Source organism: Galendromus occidentalis, unplaced genomic scaffold (genome assembly GCF_000255335.2).
Source record: "Galendromus occidentalis unplaced genomic scaffold, Mocc_1.1 scf7180000077500, whole genome shotgun sequence".
In the NCBI taxonomy this organism is placed as follows: domain Eukaryota; kingdom Metazoa; phylum Arthropoda; class Arachnida; order Mesostigmata; family Phytoseiidae; genus Galendromus; species Galendromus occidentalis.
Window position 1 is genome coordinate 984,637 of NW_003805488.1, and position 17,291 is coordinate 1,001,927.

The 17,291-nt window shown below is 52.3% G+C and overlaps 2 protein-coding genes across 2 annotated transcripts; both read left to right on the top strand.

The window, feature by feature from the left end:
* The first annotated feature begins 17 nt into the window (after positions 1-17).
* Positions 18-2,908, top strand: LOC100900218 (COP9 signalosome complex subunit 1). The gene is made up of 8 exons (XM_018640790.1): positions 18-293; positions 531-758; positions 916-1,117; positions 1,353-1,562; positions 1,676-1,842; positions 1,925-2,275; positions 2,383-2,538; positions 2,710-2,908. Exons 1-8 carry the CDS (start codon positions 243-245, stop codon positions 2,818-2,820), a joined length of 1,476 nt encoding a protein of 491 aa, XP_018496306.1. The 5' UTR covers positions 18-242; the 3' UTR covers positions 2,821-2,908.
* Positions 2,909-3,545: 637 nt separating this feature from the next.
* LOC100900360 (cuticle protein 10.9) lies at positions 3,546-4,963 on the top strand. Its single transcript, XM_003746626.2, has 2 exons — positions 3,546-4,037; positions 4,197-4,963. Exons 1-2 carry the CDS (start codon positions 4,032-4,034, stop codon positions 4,692-4,694), a joined length of 504 nt encoding a protein of 167 aa, XP_003746674.1. The 5' UTR covers positions 3,546-4,031; the 3' UTR covers positions 4,695-4,963.
* Positions 4,964-17,291: the final 12,328 nt, after the last annotated feature.

Consider the following 17,291-nt stretch of genomic DNA (forward strand, 5'->3'; position numbering starts at 1 on the left):
TCTCTCCCGAGGATAGATCACTTGTTTGTGGGATTCTATCCCGCGTTCTTTTTCTGCGCGTAAGATTCCGCCCCACTTCGAGCATACGAGGGCCTATACGGGAAATTCGCCGTATCAACGAAGAGCCCAAAGTCCAGGAGTGTCGGTCACGGGTGCTGCGGGGACCGTGTGCACGTGCAGTGACGGCGCTGCCGAATCAACTACCTCTGTGCTTCTCGACAACCCTTGATAAACTCCTAAAAATGTTACCCAGAATGCGGCATTTGGATTTGCCGCAGCAGGTCCACAATCAGGTGAGGCGATCGAGCCGCGTGTCATCCAACTGATGCTTAGCTGTTCCGATGCTAAGATCTAACTGAGATCTAACGATGTGTCGAGGTAACCGACCGCGACGGTTTTCATGATGGTCTCTACCTACATGCTCTGCTCAGAGCGTATCCGAATGGCTCTAGTTTCTCGGACTGCCGAGCGAGTTGCCTGGGAATCTTATCATTATATTGAGAAAGTTGAATGATTGCCTTCTCCACCAGCCGAATCAGGAGCCGATGGTTGTCGACGAAGCCGAAGCGACTTCGGAAGAGGTTGTTTCCGTCCTGAATCCAACCTTCGAATTGGAAATGTATGCGGCGCAGTACACAGGACTCGCGAAACTCAACAGATTGCTTTTCATCGCCGACCGGTGTCCGCCAATGCGAATAGAGGCTCTGAGATTGGCCTTGGATCACGTCATGGGGACACTAAATGTAAACAAATATCAGGTGAGCGTCGTTCGTTCCCCTTCGAATTCCCAGCATTCGAAAACATGCTCAGGATGTTTCCGAGGGATAGTCTATCGAGCGTCCAACGAACACCGAGCCTCGGAAGCCTCGGAAGCGGGGAAGAATAACATAGAGAGAATCGGAATCTGCTTTTCAGGAAGTCTTCCGAAAGCTTTGCGATGCTCTACAAGCCGCCAATGCGCAGGGTGTTCCAGACGTGGCGGATACCTACGAACTCCCCCAGGTTGACGCTCATTGGGTAGACTCTCGATTGAAGCAAGTCGCCCTAAAAACGGAGAAGCTCGACAATGATCTCAAGAACTACAAGGCGAACTCCATCAAGGAAAGCATTCGACGAGGTGAATATCCGGACGTCGGAACTCGCTCCTCAGACTCGTCGGATGGCCGACATTGGGCGAAGTCATCTCTCTTGATGATCATCCACGTTTCGTCCTCCCATGATGTTTCATTCTCGAAGGTTTCTCATTCCTGCCTTCGAGGAGATGTACCTGCAACGTATCTCTCCGATAACTGTCCCGTTGAGCCTCCCTCGAAGCTGAAATCATGTAGATAATGAGTATTTGTCGCTTGCAGGCACTGACGATCTCGGTGAACATTATCTCGATTGCGGCGATCTGAACAACGCCTTGCGATCTTTCGCTCGAGCTCGCGATTACTGTACGTCGGGGAGACACGTAATCGATTACTGTTTGAACGTGACACGCGTCTCGGTCTATCTCCAGTATTGGCAGCATGTTGAGAGCTACGTGACTAAAGCTGAAAACACACCGGAAGTCATTATCGGTGCGTATCGATTCCTTGATGGTATCTAGGCTCTGAGGGATGATGTCCAGGCACCGACAAAGGTGCTCGGACCCATCGCTCGCGTATTCTTTTTCATCTGTCCCGCTTTTTAGCAACTTCTGCGACGACGCAGGCAGGCCCGAGTACGGACTCGGTCAGTCCTACGATTATTGACAAACTGCGCTGCTGCCGAGGTATAGCGGCTCTCGCAACGAAGAAATATAAAAAAGCAGCTCTCCATTTCCTGCAAGCGAATGCGTACAACTGCGATTTCCCCGATGTGAGTTCAGAACTGAGAAGCGCTGTCAAATGATAAAATGACTTTGAATTACCTACCCACAAACGATATTCCACCGTTTCAGATCATGGCTGCGAGGGATGTAGCAATGTACGCCGGACTTTGTGCCTTGGCCTCTTTCGATCGGGCGGAGCTCGCTCGCAACATAATCAACCAGCAGAACTTCAAGCAGTTCCTCGAACTGGATCCCCAGCTGCGGGACATTATCCAGTACTTCTACGAAAGCCGCTACGGACAATGTCTCGCTCTCCTCGACTCGATCCAAGACAACCTCCTGCTGGACATCTACTTGGCCCCTCATGTTTCCGCACTCTATGGTCAGATTCGGAAGCGCGCCTGGATCCAATACTTTTCGCCGTATAGCAGCGCGGATATGAATCGAATGGCATCGGCATTCAACACAACCGTCCAGCAGGTGGGGACTGCCTATATTCGAGTTTATTCGCACCCGTGCAACCGCCGACGCTTCCGTGGTGGATTTTGTTACGAGGGCATTCCTGGAACCCTTCCTCTTGATTTCAGGTTGAAGAGGAAATCATGCAACTCATCCTGGATAATCAGATCCAGGCGAGGATTGACTCTCAGAACAAGATCGTTTATGCGAGAGACGTCGACCAGAGAACGACAACGTTCCAGAAATGCGTCGAAATCGGCGACGAGCTCGAGCGAAGGACTAAGGTGAGTGCGCACGTTCCGTCGGAGCGATCGACACTCTCGGCAGACGCGATATACGTTTGAAGGGTATTAGTACAAATTCTGACATGCTAAAGCTATTGCGGAAAAGAGCGAGAGTGCTTAGGCGGGGAAGATCTTCGGCTCGTTTTCACGAAGCGTGCTTCCCTATTGCAGGCACTGATGCTGAGAGCCACTCTGATAAAGCATCGAATCGTGGTCAAATGTCCGCCGCGTATGATGGCCACGTGTATTGTGAACGGTGAGAGGGAAAACAAAAACTTGTGAACGGAACCTGTCTGTGTCCTAAGTGGAGCTTGTACTCGTCAATTCTTCCTGTACAAACTTGGTGGCCTCCTTCTTTAATAAAGCTGGGCTGTTCAAAATTTCGCTGTGTCATCAATGTGATCATGTGTTGAGATGATCTGGTCTCTCTCGTTGTGCTCGATACCAACTCTGTCCAGCGTGCATCCCTTCGCTATAGCCGTAATATTTGGGAACCACAGAAAATGAAGATATATAGCGGCAAATCTCCGATTTCCCGGAGAGTAGCTGCTGAACCTAGGTTCGCAAACTCGGAGAGCGAAGAACCGACGCTTGCATGGGCGACGGGTCACAGCTGATTGTTATACTAGCTGAGAGTTCAGCATGATCTTATGTTATAAAATGGTGCCAAGATTCCAGATCCGCAATCATTGAAACCCTCGTCACGTATCGACGTCTCCCGAATATACGCATCTCTGTCAATATCCGATTTTTTTTATGTTACACATGCTCCGTCGAGTCCGCACAACTTTGGAAGCGTCGACTCATGAGCCAAATCAAAAGAATCGAAGTGAAGTCTCTTATTGTGCCAAGCTCACGAGGTCATCGAAAGGTTATCGGGACTGTAATCCAAACAGATGCGTAACGTAAGTCATTCCCAGAGCCACAACAAAGAGACGGCGGCTCTGGCTTTACCTTTCCATTCCGAATAATTATATTTCTTCGTGTAGTTCACGAGATAGAGAGAGACTCGAGCTGGAGACAACGCATTGTGATGCGGATCCCCCGAAAATGGATGGAGCCCCCGATAATGTTGAAACTGCACATTCTGAAAAATGGAGAGAATGGCGGGAGCCATTTTCTCCATTTTTCGGCGGTGCTTTCTTTTGACAAAGAAACCGCTTATGATCGGGTGATAATTTCTCGGTGATAATTCGAATTAGCGGAGAGTTCTCGGATCCCTCGTACGAATGAGACGGAGAATGGGAAAGCCGCGGATCTGTTTGGTATTCTGCTCGATCCACGGCCGAGCAGCCAGCGGCGCAACGATCGTGGTTCATTGAGATTCTCTTGGAGATAACATGCTGCCAGAGCGCAGACACGGAACCGTCGCCGGTGGCGTGCGAGAGAGTTGAAGCACCGAAGATGTTCTTGTCGTTTCTGCGCGGAGAAGGACTATATAATCAACGAATTCGCTGTTTTCCCCCGTCAAGTGTCTCAAGAATCAGACGATCATGAAGGTGCTTATCGTTTTCTGCGGCAACACGGTGATTCCGTCGTTGGGTGCTCCGCGTTTCAGACAGTATACTGCATCCAGTTCGCAGCATTCGTCATGATTTCGCTCGAGTGTTCAGGAAGCTTGTGGTGGGAATTAAAGTTCTCGTCCATGCTTGTTACAGTTTGTCATCGTTTTGACTCTCGCGGTTGCCGCGCGCGCCCAATTGCGGGTTAACGCCATCGATAACTCCGGAGCGTACATTCCCAATCAGTACGACAACGTTCCCACCCCATATAACTTCGCCTACTCCTCCGACGGGGCAGAAGGGGGTCATTCCCACCAGGAAAGCGGGGACGGGCAAGGCCGAGTGCAGGGATCGTACTCGATCACTCTGGCCGACGGACGTACGCGGACCGTGAACTACGTGGCAGATGAGAACGGATATCGTGCTGAGGTGAACACCAATGAGCTGGGAACCGAGTCTAAAAATCCCGCCGACGTAATCATCACCTCGTCAGCCATCACCGGTGCCGAGGCCGCCGTGCAGTACGGACCTCAGGCTCCTCCTGAGAGACAGATTTCGTATGCAGCTCGTCCCCAAATTCAATTGCGACAGGTTAACAACCAAATCGCTCTCCCGTCATACGGGACCTTCGCGGGAGTTCCAGGACAGTCCTGAGCGCGTAATATTTCTGTTCGTACAGAGTTGAAAATTCTTGACGTTTCCCCATGAATTAGCTCATCGTTTTTACGGATGGCGTTCGTGGTTCACCTCGCGTTCATTTTTTATTCAGGTAGGTTCCATTCTCTACACATGTCAACACAACTTAGGAGATTTAGAGGAGACTTTCCAGGCTCAGACGATTAAAGAAGCGACAGAGACATGGAAGCTGACTTGACTACCTTCCCCTATATCCCAATAATAAATATATGGAACGATAATTTTTTCCTCTAGTCGATTCTCGTTTCTTAGCCGACACTCATTCTCCGAATCGGTATAATTTCATCAGGGAAAAAATTGCCATCCGCCGCTTTTCTTATACCTCACATTCCAGTCCGAGCTGAAGCTTGCGCCCCAAATCTTAGGAACCCAATCTCATCTGATCCCCTGGATGCGTCGGAATCGTTCTCCTCTCGTCAGTTACCATTCTTCTCTGGATGTCCAGCGGGGAGCCGCTCCACTCTATGTTGTTCCCGCGTTTCCTGGATGGAGGGAAGATTTCCGGCAGACTTTCTCCAGCGATGCGATATCGGAGGCCGATCTGGATACGGTGAAATCCGCTTTATGGGAACACCGGTTAAAGGGATCCTCCGCTTAATCGGATCGCTCTTGGAGAGTCCCAGTCCGTGGTTTCCGTTGATTTGAGCTCCGGTTAATCGGATCCTCCGCCTATTCGGATCGAAATCGCCTGGTCCCGATGTGTTCCTACTAAGCGGAGCTCACTGTATTCATCCCGAGCAGGACGAAATTCGCGGGGAGTGGCAACAAGTTCCGCCCCAGCACCTTCGGATTTCCGCCGATGGGGCTCAATTCTGGAATATGTCCAAATGCGTATCGATCCCAATGAGAGGGGGGACATCGATTTGCATCATACATTGTGCTGATAACGCGATGGACTACAATGCCCGGCGCGGTCTTAGAACTATCTCCTTCTTTGGAGGGGTCTGAATGCCGAAGGGTGTTGGTAGCTCCCGCATTCGCTCCGGCGAGCTCCATTTCGAACACCTCGAGCCTTGCTTTTCATCGGAAGTTATCACGTGATTATTTTTCCCTCCTGAGTCGTGATGTTCCTCGCGACGGGAGAGCAAGCCTACTCCGTGTGACCAGAACAAGAAGTTCTGTTGGATTGCTTCCCGGGCATGTGAGCAAGTTCATGCGTAGATATCGTACAGGATCGCGAGGTCTGCGAAGGTCGTTCGCGTCAGCACAGTATTCTGCCAGCTACTCCGGGACCGCGACAGTGCAAGGCGCGCAGACGACCGTCATCCTACGTTGCTCATGCGAACCCTTCTGCATAGTGGGGAGCATACATGCGAGTTTCCTCTCAAACTACACTGCGGGAACTTCAGGGTATGAAGTCATGATGAGAGGCTCCGGGAGCGGCTTGACCGTTTCATTCGATGGAGAACTTTCCTGCCTCGCGAAGTCAGCCGTCGTGATGGGTCCTGACTCCGTCCTCGTCAGCGAAGCAAAACAAAAACTATTTGTGGGGAGAAAGTTCGACTCCGGGGAGCATTCAGCAAAGGATGGGGAGTCATCTCGTATGAGGGTCTTCACTTTGCTATTTCCTGTGCGCGGGAATTATTTAGCAGAGCGACGTGAACCCGTTCGCTGTACGCCATCACTTACAATGACTCAGTCTGCCTCCGACGCTCAGACTACCAGGTGAGCGCTCAGAGCTCCGATGGATGGCTTGGTCTAGCGTGGAATTCCAAGGCTGATATCACATGCCGGACTTTTCTGTTTGGCTCCCAAGCTTACGCAGTGGATTGAGAGCATTTTACAGCTTGGCCCTCACTCCTCGGTGCGACCATAGTCAAGTTTCCCAATGGTCATCAGAAGACATGCACTGGACCGTACTGAGGATCTATCCATCGCGCCCAGCGGTAACCATACAGCAACAAACTATCCACTCCTGCGCCGGATAGTGGCAGGCGAGTGAGGGTCTCCAACATTCATCTGGACACCGATGGAATCGCATCCTGGAGCCAGGGTCTCAGCCTGGAGGGGCCGTACGCTTCGGTTCTGATTTGGCACGTAGAGCAAAATACTCGCTGTAGTGGGTAATGCTCCATCGAACTGCAGGTCAAATCGATTTCTCGACGTTAAACTCCTCATCCGCCTTCTGAGTGATCACAGCATCGGAATTGAACCCAGACGGAGCATGCAAACTCGTTGGAAGCGGTAGAGCTCGTGATTTCGGCGAGAGCTGATCCTCAGAGGGAATCAGAGTCCCGCTCCCCTTCGTTCGCGACCCCGATCGGGCCTAAGGGTCTCGATTTTGACCGGCAAAAATCATTTTTCAAACACTCCGAGAGGGAGACGGAGCAACAATCTTTCGGTGTCGGGAAGGGGGGTTTCCGCTTCCGGAACCCTTCGTTTTGGCTTGATTTGTTTATCTGAGCTCTGGTTTCGGATGAAGCTCCAAACCCGGGATCGCCCCGGGGAGAGATGATTGAGGTGATGACGCCACGAAACGAGAAAGAAATAGGAGGACACGTGCACCCATGGCTTACCCAGGAAAACTTCCTCCATCCGGCCTCTCACCCGCCCCGCTCCATCTCAGAAGCCCTGGATAGAGGAGAGCTTTGAGAAGAAGAAGAAAAAACAGAATGCCAGGCGGGAGAGACGTAAGCCGATTAAAGGTTGTGGAGGAGCTCGTCGCCACGAGAACAACAATAACGAATGACGAGTACGTGACCGACCGACCGTTTGGCTTATCTCGGGAGACCGATTCCCTATTCAGGTGGAATTATTCAAGGGAAACGGTATCAGATCCGACTTCAGCGCGATCGGAATATGGAGCTCTACGGCGAACGACACATGTTCCGAGCTTCTGAAGAGAGCGAGCACCAAACCCTCGCCTCGTATCCACTGATCCGATAGGAATCGGAAGGAGATATTCCGGGCGAAAAGTTCAGAGCCGGTAATCGCGTCGCTCCGAATGTTCCATAACAGTAGTGAGCGGGGCGAGGAGGAGGGAAGACCTCCAGTGGCACGAGTCAGGTTTTTCGTTGTTTTCTCCGAAGGGATTCTCGCTTTCAGACACGAACCGAGAAGCTTCAGGCTCCGATCACAGGTGGACAAAAAACTATTTCGAGCCCGCCCCCGGAATCGATATCAGCCGCCTTTATCCACAGAAATAGACGAGTCCCGATTCCGAGGAGCGCCATCCCCGCTCGAGCGGGAAACGTCTCGGCTCGTTCATTGCGCTGCCGTTCCACTCTCGCTGAGAATCAAAGCAAATGGCTCCAACTGGCGGTTTTCCCAGGTTTCCCTGACCGGGCTCGACCGGTCCCTCGTAGTCCCGACTGCGTAGACCACGGAGAGCGGAGAGGAATCCATTGCTTACCGCGAGACTTGGATTCGGTTGCGAGAACGAAAATCGACCCCGAGCGAATCCTCGCTGGAATGAAATGCAGGCGGTTGATTCTCGTCAATGGAACGAGCGCGAATACGGGTACACGAGGACGGGATGTAAATCGGTGCGATGGAACGGCAGATACCGGCCCTCGCTTAAGTTTTAGACCAATTTCCGGCTGCCAGGGGAGAAAATTACGGTCAGAAGCGACTGACCACCGCAATATTCATCTCCCAACTCGGTGCCCGTTCGTCCATCGGCCGCTCGGACCGGTTGGCCTGCCGGCTGGCGCACTGGCGCGGCGCACTAGGACTAATTTCCGCAGCAAAGACGACTAACATGACACATCACGTTTCTGCAGGAAGACGTCCACGTCCACGACAATAAATAGAAAAAGAGAGAAAGACGACCCAGCATTCCGTGCCGGCCTACCAGTGATGGGCGCTGCTTCCAAAGCCGGGGGGTCGGGTTGCCAAATGATTCCGGGAGAGTCGAAGCTCGAGGGATGCACCTTCCGCAGAATGAGGCCCGCTATCAATCTCGATTCGTGATCGATGAATCGTAGTTGCCTTCCTGTTCGGAATAGCTCCATGAACGACCGCGCGTGGTGAGGGCCTTGCGAAATAATTGCCATGCTCTCGTCGAGTGTGCAAGCAAGCATCGCCGAACGGATGACATTCCATTGGGATGATTCCCATCTCTCTCTCGCAAAAGCCCCGCTCGGGGTGCCTTCCAATTAGAGCAAGCCCTTCAATGTGCTCGATCAGATTGTAGAAGACCGGATCATTTTCGATCTCAGTCGAGAGATAGCGGAAAAAACACCATTTGGTGTTATCGGATGGTGAGCGATGGAGTATTTATGATTACGTGTCTCCTCATCGGTCACCATCGACGGTAGATTCTTTTTCACTTTTGCGCTCATCTTCCGAGAGGGACGAGAAGACGCCGTCCGAGAGGAGGGCTCGCGAGACAGTAGGAGAGATTTCCGAAGACAAGGTCGATCGACAGCATCTGATCCTTCAGACGCGACATTAGCCAGACAGGAAAGTCGGTCGCGGCTTTCACTACTGCCCGGGGTTTCCCGCAGGGGAAGACGTCGCCATTGTCGATAGAGGACCATCGACAGAGCACAGACAGCTCCCTAGGGCCTAAGCCAACTCGGAATCAAATTGAAATTAATTGATTGAGGAATTGATTTACCGTTCGTCAGGCTCTAAAAGGAAGTGTCAATTGGAAAACAGACACAGTAAAGGAGCCTCGCAAGAGGTGCCTAAGATTCTGCTGTCGCTTGACGCTGTGATGACTTTCGTTGTGGACGGCGCGACTCGCTGACGGATCCACGGGACCGTCTTCTGTCCTTCTGTCGCTGAAATGATGCTCTATTCGGCTTCCCATAAAGACTCGAACAGGACTGAAACGCGCCGAACAGACAGACGTAGTCACTTCAAGTTCATTCGAAGTTTTACACTGCTCTCGTATTGGAGAATAAATGCGGAGCAAGATTACAGGAAAAACTGCTGCTTGCTTCCGCATCGTCAGACAGCTGATTCAATTAAGGTATCTGAGCAAGTTCGCTGCAACCTCTAACTTTCACTTGAGTCACTTCAAATCTTCTTATTCATCGGGAAGCTATCAGTTTTCATTTCCCTGCCGATGCTCTCGAACACGGGTGTTCTGCATGGCGGTACACTCGCATACCCAGAACTCTCGTTCTCGAGTCGTGGAATTCCCGATGCATGTCCTCGGAGCCGACGTTTCACGGAACCTTGGGCGGGACCTCGGAGATCTCCAGGCGGATCAGTCGCTTGGGATAGACCGGACAAGAGACGAGCTGTGAGGCACCGAAGGAGCTTCGGCGTGCAAGGACGCCGACTGCGATGTCACTCTGTGGAGCTCGGGGACATCTCTTCACAAGGAAAGTATCACTGCGAACGCGCTGACAGAATGACATAATAACAGCACGTAAGCAGTCGAGCCAAGTGAGCAGGCAGATAGGCAGGCGGGCTGGCGGGCGTTCAGACAGTGAGACGGTGGGCTAGACAGTGATTAGCAGGAGAGGTGACTGAGTGGCTTGGTAGACTGAAGGTTTAATAAAATCTAGACTTCCAATCAGTGACGTCGCGTCCTGTCTAACCACACGCGGAGAAGCGCTCGACAAGCTCGTGAGGAGAGGCTCGCTTGCCGGGCGATAAAGAGAAGAGGCTCGAATCTGGGTGTAAGTCCTTCGGAAATAATGAATTATTCCTCTCCCCAGGTGCTCGGGAAGCCCGGGAAGATCTCGCTCACAAAATGCCCTCGGTCGTCGCCCTGGAATCATCGAGCCAGCGGCGGTACACCGTCACCACGGGAGTTCCTGCGACCGGGGTGCTGTGAGAGCAGATCGTTCAACAAAAAATGAATCGCGTTCGGGTCGAGGGTGACGAGCGTCTTCGTTCGCACTTGCACTTGGTACGAAAAGGGGCACATGTGGGCAGGAAGTTGGCTAATGTCCATGGTTCAAAATAAGCTTGGCGTGCCCGCCTCCATCAGGAGCAGAACGCAAATACTCTCATGCCCTCGCTGCGTAGGGGACTCTAGCGAAAGATCATGGTTGGGACACTCTTGACGAGGAGGTACGACAACTATTTGCTCGAGAACGAGCCGAAACTCGGGCTGGAATCCGATGTGAGGCAAAACTCAAGATATCTGCTCATTCTCAGGGATACTTCTCCAGGGGGCGCGATCGGAGATCCCACCTCCGCGTGCAAGGAGCCGAGATTTGTGGGAGAGACGCAATGCTGGATGGGTATCCGAGACAGAATCGGCGAACGGGCTCTAGCCGCGGGGCGAGCGAGCGAGCAGCACCAACCGAAGCGAGAGGCGTCATTGGGCCTACAACGAGTGTGATGGTCGATGGCCTGGCGACGTCGTATCTTGTTTTATTTACCGGGAGATAAAACAGTAAGGCAAGCAGATAAGCTTGCCGCGAAAACTTCTACCATAAAACAGAATCTGTCTCAGGCTCCCAACACTTGCGCTGGTTCGTTCGTTCGTTCGTTTGGTGAGTCGAACGGTCGGCGGGCTCCACATTAAAATCTCGTTACGCTCGCGCACCTCGGGTTTCTCTTCGCCAACGATCCCGATGCCCACGGCCGCTACGCTGACCTCGGGACTCGTTAGCTCGGCGCACTATGGAATTCGAGAGATTACATGGAGAGAAACAGCGACGTTTCAATTCCTAAATTCTCCTGTTCTGCCCTTGCTTTTCTCGACTCGCAGTCGCATATTGGATCGGGACCGGAGCCTGCGCCTGCATAGGTGAGCGGTACATTTTATAACTGGCCGAGAGTCGTAGCCTGCGCGAGCATGGAATCCTACGGGAATGCTGAGCCAATAACAACGCCTCGGAATAATTCCCCGCGCTTCTTGAGAGAGAGATCATCTGATTTCAATTACCACAGAAAGTATTCATTAAAACGCGCCTTCCATGCGTCAAACCTTATCTGACTGACTGAGAAACACCGATGAGTCAGACTGGACATGTGAGCTGGAACTCGGTTCTCCAAAGAAGTTGCCCAGCGCTAGCTGCGGGTGTAGCCGCTTTTCTCCGCGAGTGTTTCCTTCGAAATCGAGCATCAGCTTTCCGAGCAATCATCTCCAGAGCGAGAATCCCCGGCAGGAATCTGCGGCTCGACATCTGCTCCTGGCAGCGCGGCGAGCCGTTTATTCGTCAATCAGTCCATTTACGCTCGCGTCATGTTCATTAACCTTCCCCAGCGTCGAATTCATTCTTATCGCTCGGAACGGTCTCGTTCACTCAATCAAAGAGCTTTCGCGTACCTCCCCGCGCAAATAGGATGAATCCCTGGCGACGGCCTCCAATAAGCTGGAAAGGGAAAAAGAGAAAGATGCGTGGCCCTCGCAAATTTTTCCCATGGAAATCTCAAGCCGGAGATCGTCGACCACTTCGATCCATGGATGAGCGGATTATGGAAGGGTCAAGCCGAGCTCTCGAAAGCTCTTCTGGAATCAGGGAGCTGGCTCGCGGAATGACAGACATTTGGGCACCGGATATGTCAGCCACCGAAAAAATGGAAGTGTAACGACTCTTCGGGCAGGTGCCCTCGTTTCAGACAATGCACCACATATATGTAGGAGGTAATAGATATTTCTTTACTACTTCCGAGGCTTGTTGTCGATTACTTCTTCCCCAGATCTCCCATGTCATATTTGTAGCTAAATAGCTTTCCTCCATTAGTGGAAAGGAGGCAAGCTAGTGAGTCTATCCAGCCCGTCTCCCCGTTCGCTCGTCTGCTTGTATGCTGCTAGCATGCCATATTGAGGCTCGGTTGTCCGGTGAAGCTAGCTTCGGAAAGGCTGCTCCATTTTCGCCCCCGCCAAATTGACACCCAGCCCGTTTCTCCTTCGCCCGGCCTTGCCAGGCTAGCCGTTGCTTCAGTGCCAGAAGAAGGCAACGTGAAAAGATTCATTGTTCTTTGCAATGAGGAACTCTAATTTTCGATTCTGTCGGGGAAACGGAGAACACCGACCTGGGCTTGGAAGCTGATCGTGACCCAAGATTTTCCGTGCCACGTTCTGCGAAGCGTCTGAGCGGAAGTTTTTTTTCATAGACAGAGCTCTCGAGCAGAACAGCACCGAATTCGCTTTCTCTGAAAGAGGAAGGAAAATAGTGAATAGACACCGATAGATTGTATATAACTCTGACATGAAGAAAAATATAGCTTCGCTCTCGAAATTTCTCCGCCTGAAGCGAACCCCTTTCTGTTCGGTGCTCTCCAATTTTCAGTCAATGCCAATGAAGACGAATGAACTGAACAAGGGCTGTCAGTTCCTCGACGAATCAGCTGACTTTCTCTCTCCTTAGTGCCGGAGGAGAGGAACGTGCGGCGACGGATAGACCGAGCTGGTTCTCGCTCGCGGAATCACTCGGTGCCTCCAAACGGAGGTCTTGGGACGGAACTACCTAGAAGGACGATATCGTTTGTACGGCAGGAGAAGTATCCGGGTTTTGCCTCCCGGGAGAGGTGTACATAGCGCATATGCGACTCCCACCCGCTGGGAGGCCCGAGATGAAATCTAGAGTCGAAGCGGGTACTTCAGGAACCAGCATAGTCTAGCCCCGCGGCATCGCTCATCAGTTCGACTTCAAAGGATGCTCTCTAGGATGTTCCTCTATATTTAGCGTGCTCATTTTAGGCCTCCACCAACTCGAGGCAAGTTCCAATATTTCAAAATGAGGCCGTTTCGAACTCTTGAAAGGGTGCGAGTAACCGGGCAGACTCTGTAGAACTTCTGGAGATCCCGACGCAGGCATTCGCTCGAGACAAAATTTTAAGTTCATGGAAAATTCACGATTCTCCGGAAGGCGTGCGTGGAGGAGCCGTGTCACAGAGCTCGTACTCTTACATCTCGTCCCTCCATGAAAAACCGGTCCAGAGCGGCGCTGCGCTTGTGCCTCACTTTTTGCCCGCGAGCCAATGTCTTTGGGAAAACTTCCGTCCTCCTCCGATGTTTGCTGCCGAGTCGGTGACGCATATTCAGAACTCTCGGGAAAAACTTCCGCTCCCGAATAGGAAAGTATCGTCTGCGGAAGGGATCGGCGCGATCATGGACTCGAAGAGAAAGATTGGTGTTCCGGAGAATATTAGGCATTCGACTCCAAGCAAGGCGAGTGCGGGGCGTTGTTGCTCTTTACTTCCGGGGATCGCGGTACAGTCAAGGTCGTTTCCGGAATTCCCCCTCGGGAGTCAGTCCGTAGGGCGCCCCGAATCTCAAAATCGGTTCTCTCCGTCCTATCCATCGACAACAGTCAGACGGACAATAATTGTTCCAAACGGACAGTGATGGCGGGCTGCCAACAAAGATGGGAAGCGGGGAGGCAAGCCGGAAAAAATGGAGGTTTCGACCCAGGCTCGCTTCTACGTTCGGGATCGTCATGAGCTCTGAAGCTCCCGTCGAGCTGATCACGAACCTACACAGGTCGATGTGAGCTGACACTCGGGGAATTGTCAGCATGTCACACATGCCTCCCGGAGGCGAGAACCTATCGACGCGAGCTCAGCGAAGGCGAGAGCTAGAAGGTCGGAATCTGACTATCCACGGAGTATATTAATCACGGTACCGGCACACAACGATCAAGCTCTCTTTCCCCACATCATTGGCGAGAGCGACCTCGATGACGCAGAGATCGGCCTCTTGTATCGACTTGGTCGCTGAGAGTCCGATTGATGCCGCAGTCACGGTCCATTCGCAGCGTTGGTCGTAACAGCTGGAGATCGTTGGCAGCGAGCGTCTCCGACGTACAATTGACAGAGAAGGTAGACAGCATACGAATCGGAGTGAGTCAACGACGTCAGATACGAATCGAATACGAGATGCATCTCCTCCGGCAGGGGGATTATTCCTTAGTAAGAAAATATATCAGATGCTCTGGTATCATGGGAAATTCAAGCTCGAAATCGGTATCCCGCTAAGGGCGAATGGGCGTGTGGGCGCCGATTGCGATAGGCGTTTGCACGACAAGTGATTCCGGGTACATCAGCCGAGTAATCATGGCCTGATTCGCTAGTTGGACCCTTTGGGCGTCCGTCCAATTATCGGTGTTTTCATCCGATCGAATTATCTGATATCGTTCCAAGTATCCGCTCTCTCTTCTGCAGAAGCCCCAGAGATCGATCTCTACCCGGTCTTTATCGTCGATTTAGAGAACCACGGAAAGTATTTGGGTCCGAGTCGTTGTATCCTGATTGCAGAACAAAGCCGAACGGCTGGAAGGCAGGCGGGCCGGGGTCGAGATTCGTGACTTGGCGCATCCTCGCTCGCTCTCTTCCTCGTCAGTGCGGGAGGCGGCTTCACTGGTTCCGCGATTGTGTTCAACTTCGCAATCCAATCCTTCGGGTCCCGATCCCTATCTCGTACTCCCTGCCACAGCTCAAAGCTCATCTACGTAGACGGATGGTTATTATGGTCCCCGCCAAGCATGTGCGATTACTGCTTTATACAACGGCGAATCCTTTGACCGACCGACCGGCTGGCCGGCTGGCTGACTAATCTGCTCCACTGCATATGCAGGAAACGGCTGAATGGAGGAAGAGCCCCCTCTGAAATTGTTCTAGGAAATATTAGAAGCTGGCAAACATCCTCCAAAACTCCAGTCCTCAAACTCCATTCATCGTGCCAGGGCATGGCGGGTCGTAGGTAGGTAGGTAATAGGAGCCGAATTAGGAACAAGATCGCCCCGAGCTCGACCACTAACCTTTCGCTTGGCCTGACCCTCTCAAATAACAAAGCTTCCGCCGGGGTTCTTGAACAAAGTCGGGAGCATAGGACGCAGTCCATTGGAGGAAGGTTGCCGCAAGCAAAAGCCCGCGCGTATTGTGAGCTTGACGCATAGATTAGGTACGAGCGTTCGCGTCCAACATGCTTATGCCACCAACACGAACAGAGAAGTCCGCTACGGTTCCGCACGGAACTGCCGCTCTGCTGGGAAAGATATACCACTAACCGAAGCTGCCACGGGCTAGACTCGCTATGCTCAGGAAATAGCGGAGTCCGAGCCGGACGAACGGACGACTCCAGAGCTCTCGGTTTCGTTCTGGATCTCGAGCCGCTGCTTGGAGAAAATTGCGCATCGTATAAAAAATCGGCTATAATCTAGCTGAGGAGCTCGATCGTCTATGCGGAATTCCCTTTTTGACGTATTGAATACACACGCATAATATCTTCGACTTTTCCGGAACTCGGTATCCGCTGAAGCATGAGCTTGTCGTTTCTTCCTCGCTGTTCGTCCAGTATGCTTCGGACTCGCGTCTCCGTCGCTTCTTGGATGCTCACGCTCGGCTGATTCCATATCGTGCTGATAATAATCGCCTCCGTTGACGCGAGAACGCGGTACGAAGTGGATATCGCTTGCGTTCCCGCGTTTTTTTCCTCCCAGGTCAACCAAATGGCATCCAGCCTCTCGGCTGTTATACAATCTCTCCCCGGCCGACGTTTACCGATCGCGAAGTGCTGACTCGGAGATTTTTCCCTCATACCGGGAGACGTCAAGCCGGAGTCGGCCGCCGTAAAAAGCGCCATATGGCACTGACACAGACGTCGGCATAAAGCGACGAGAGGCAGCATCCACGAACACAGGTGGTTGGGTTATACGTGCTTCAAGATTCATGCGGGAACAGCCTAAGTGGGCTTCGGCAGGGGTTGAGCAGGGGAGAGAAATGGCGGGAGTTCGATGTCGCAAAACCCTCGCGTGAGGGAACCCCGCGGTCCGCGAGGAGGAATGAGAGCATCGAATAGGGCAGATATGCCTCGTCTCGCCCTCAGTCGGGGAACGCGGAGAGTCGCCGATCTGATGCTCTGCGGTAGGCATCGAGAGTCGATTCGCCTCCGAAATTTCAGAGAGGAACAAAAACTCGAGAGCTGGGACGCTGAAGCGTGTGACTTTCTGGCTGCGAGAGTGATGAGACGCGAGAGAAAATGCACGCAACCGAAAGTGTGGAAGTTTGTGTGTACGCCATGCGCCTCTTGAACAAACATTGTGTCGACGGCAGCGCGAGAGGTGGCTGAGGGATAGCGATGGGTGGGCCGGAGAAAAAGAAGAAGAGGACAGCTGGTTAGAGAACGGCGAGCTGCCAGTGTCAAGTGAGGCGCGAGAAGGCGAGCTACTTCGTCGGGTGTTTGCGTCCGCTGTCCGTTAATAGGTTGGCGACAGTAGTTCGTTTTTAGCGACGACGTGGGAGCTCTGCGACAACATCCTGTCGGACTTCCCGTCTTGGCTGCTCCACCTTGTGTACTTTGGAGCTGGAGCGACTGCGAATTCACCCCAGTGTCTCGAAACTCCATCGAAGAGTATCTATTTTGAATATGGCTCCCCCGAATTGCGGTAGGATCGGTCATTTGCTGTTTCGTTCCCGAAAAAAACGCCGCCGGGGGAAATACTTCTGTAGACATCCGTGACTCTTACGCGGAAGATTAATAGCAATAGCATTAGAACGTCCTTGCGGCAGCCGTAAGCAAATGAAATTCCCTCGTGTTGCGGTCTCTGGGTTCTGTCGAGCGAGGGTTTCCGCAGCCTTTCGCCTTATTAATCATCCGAATGCTTACTTTAATGTCGTTAATTGGCCTGTTGATTGCTCAGTCACGGACGAGATAAGTTAATGTAGATTGCCCCGCAGACTCAGCGCAATTAGTGATCG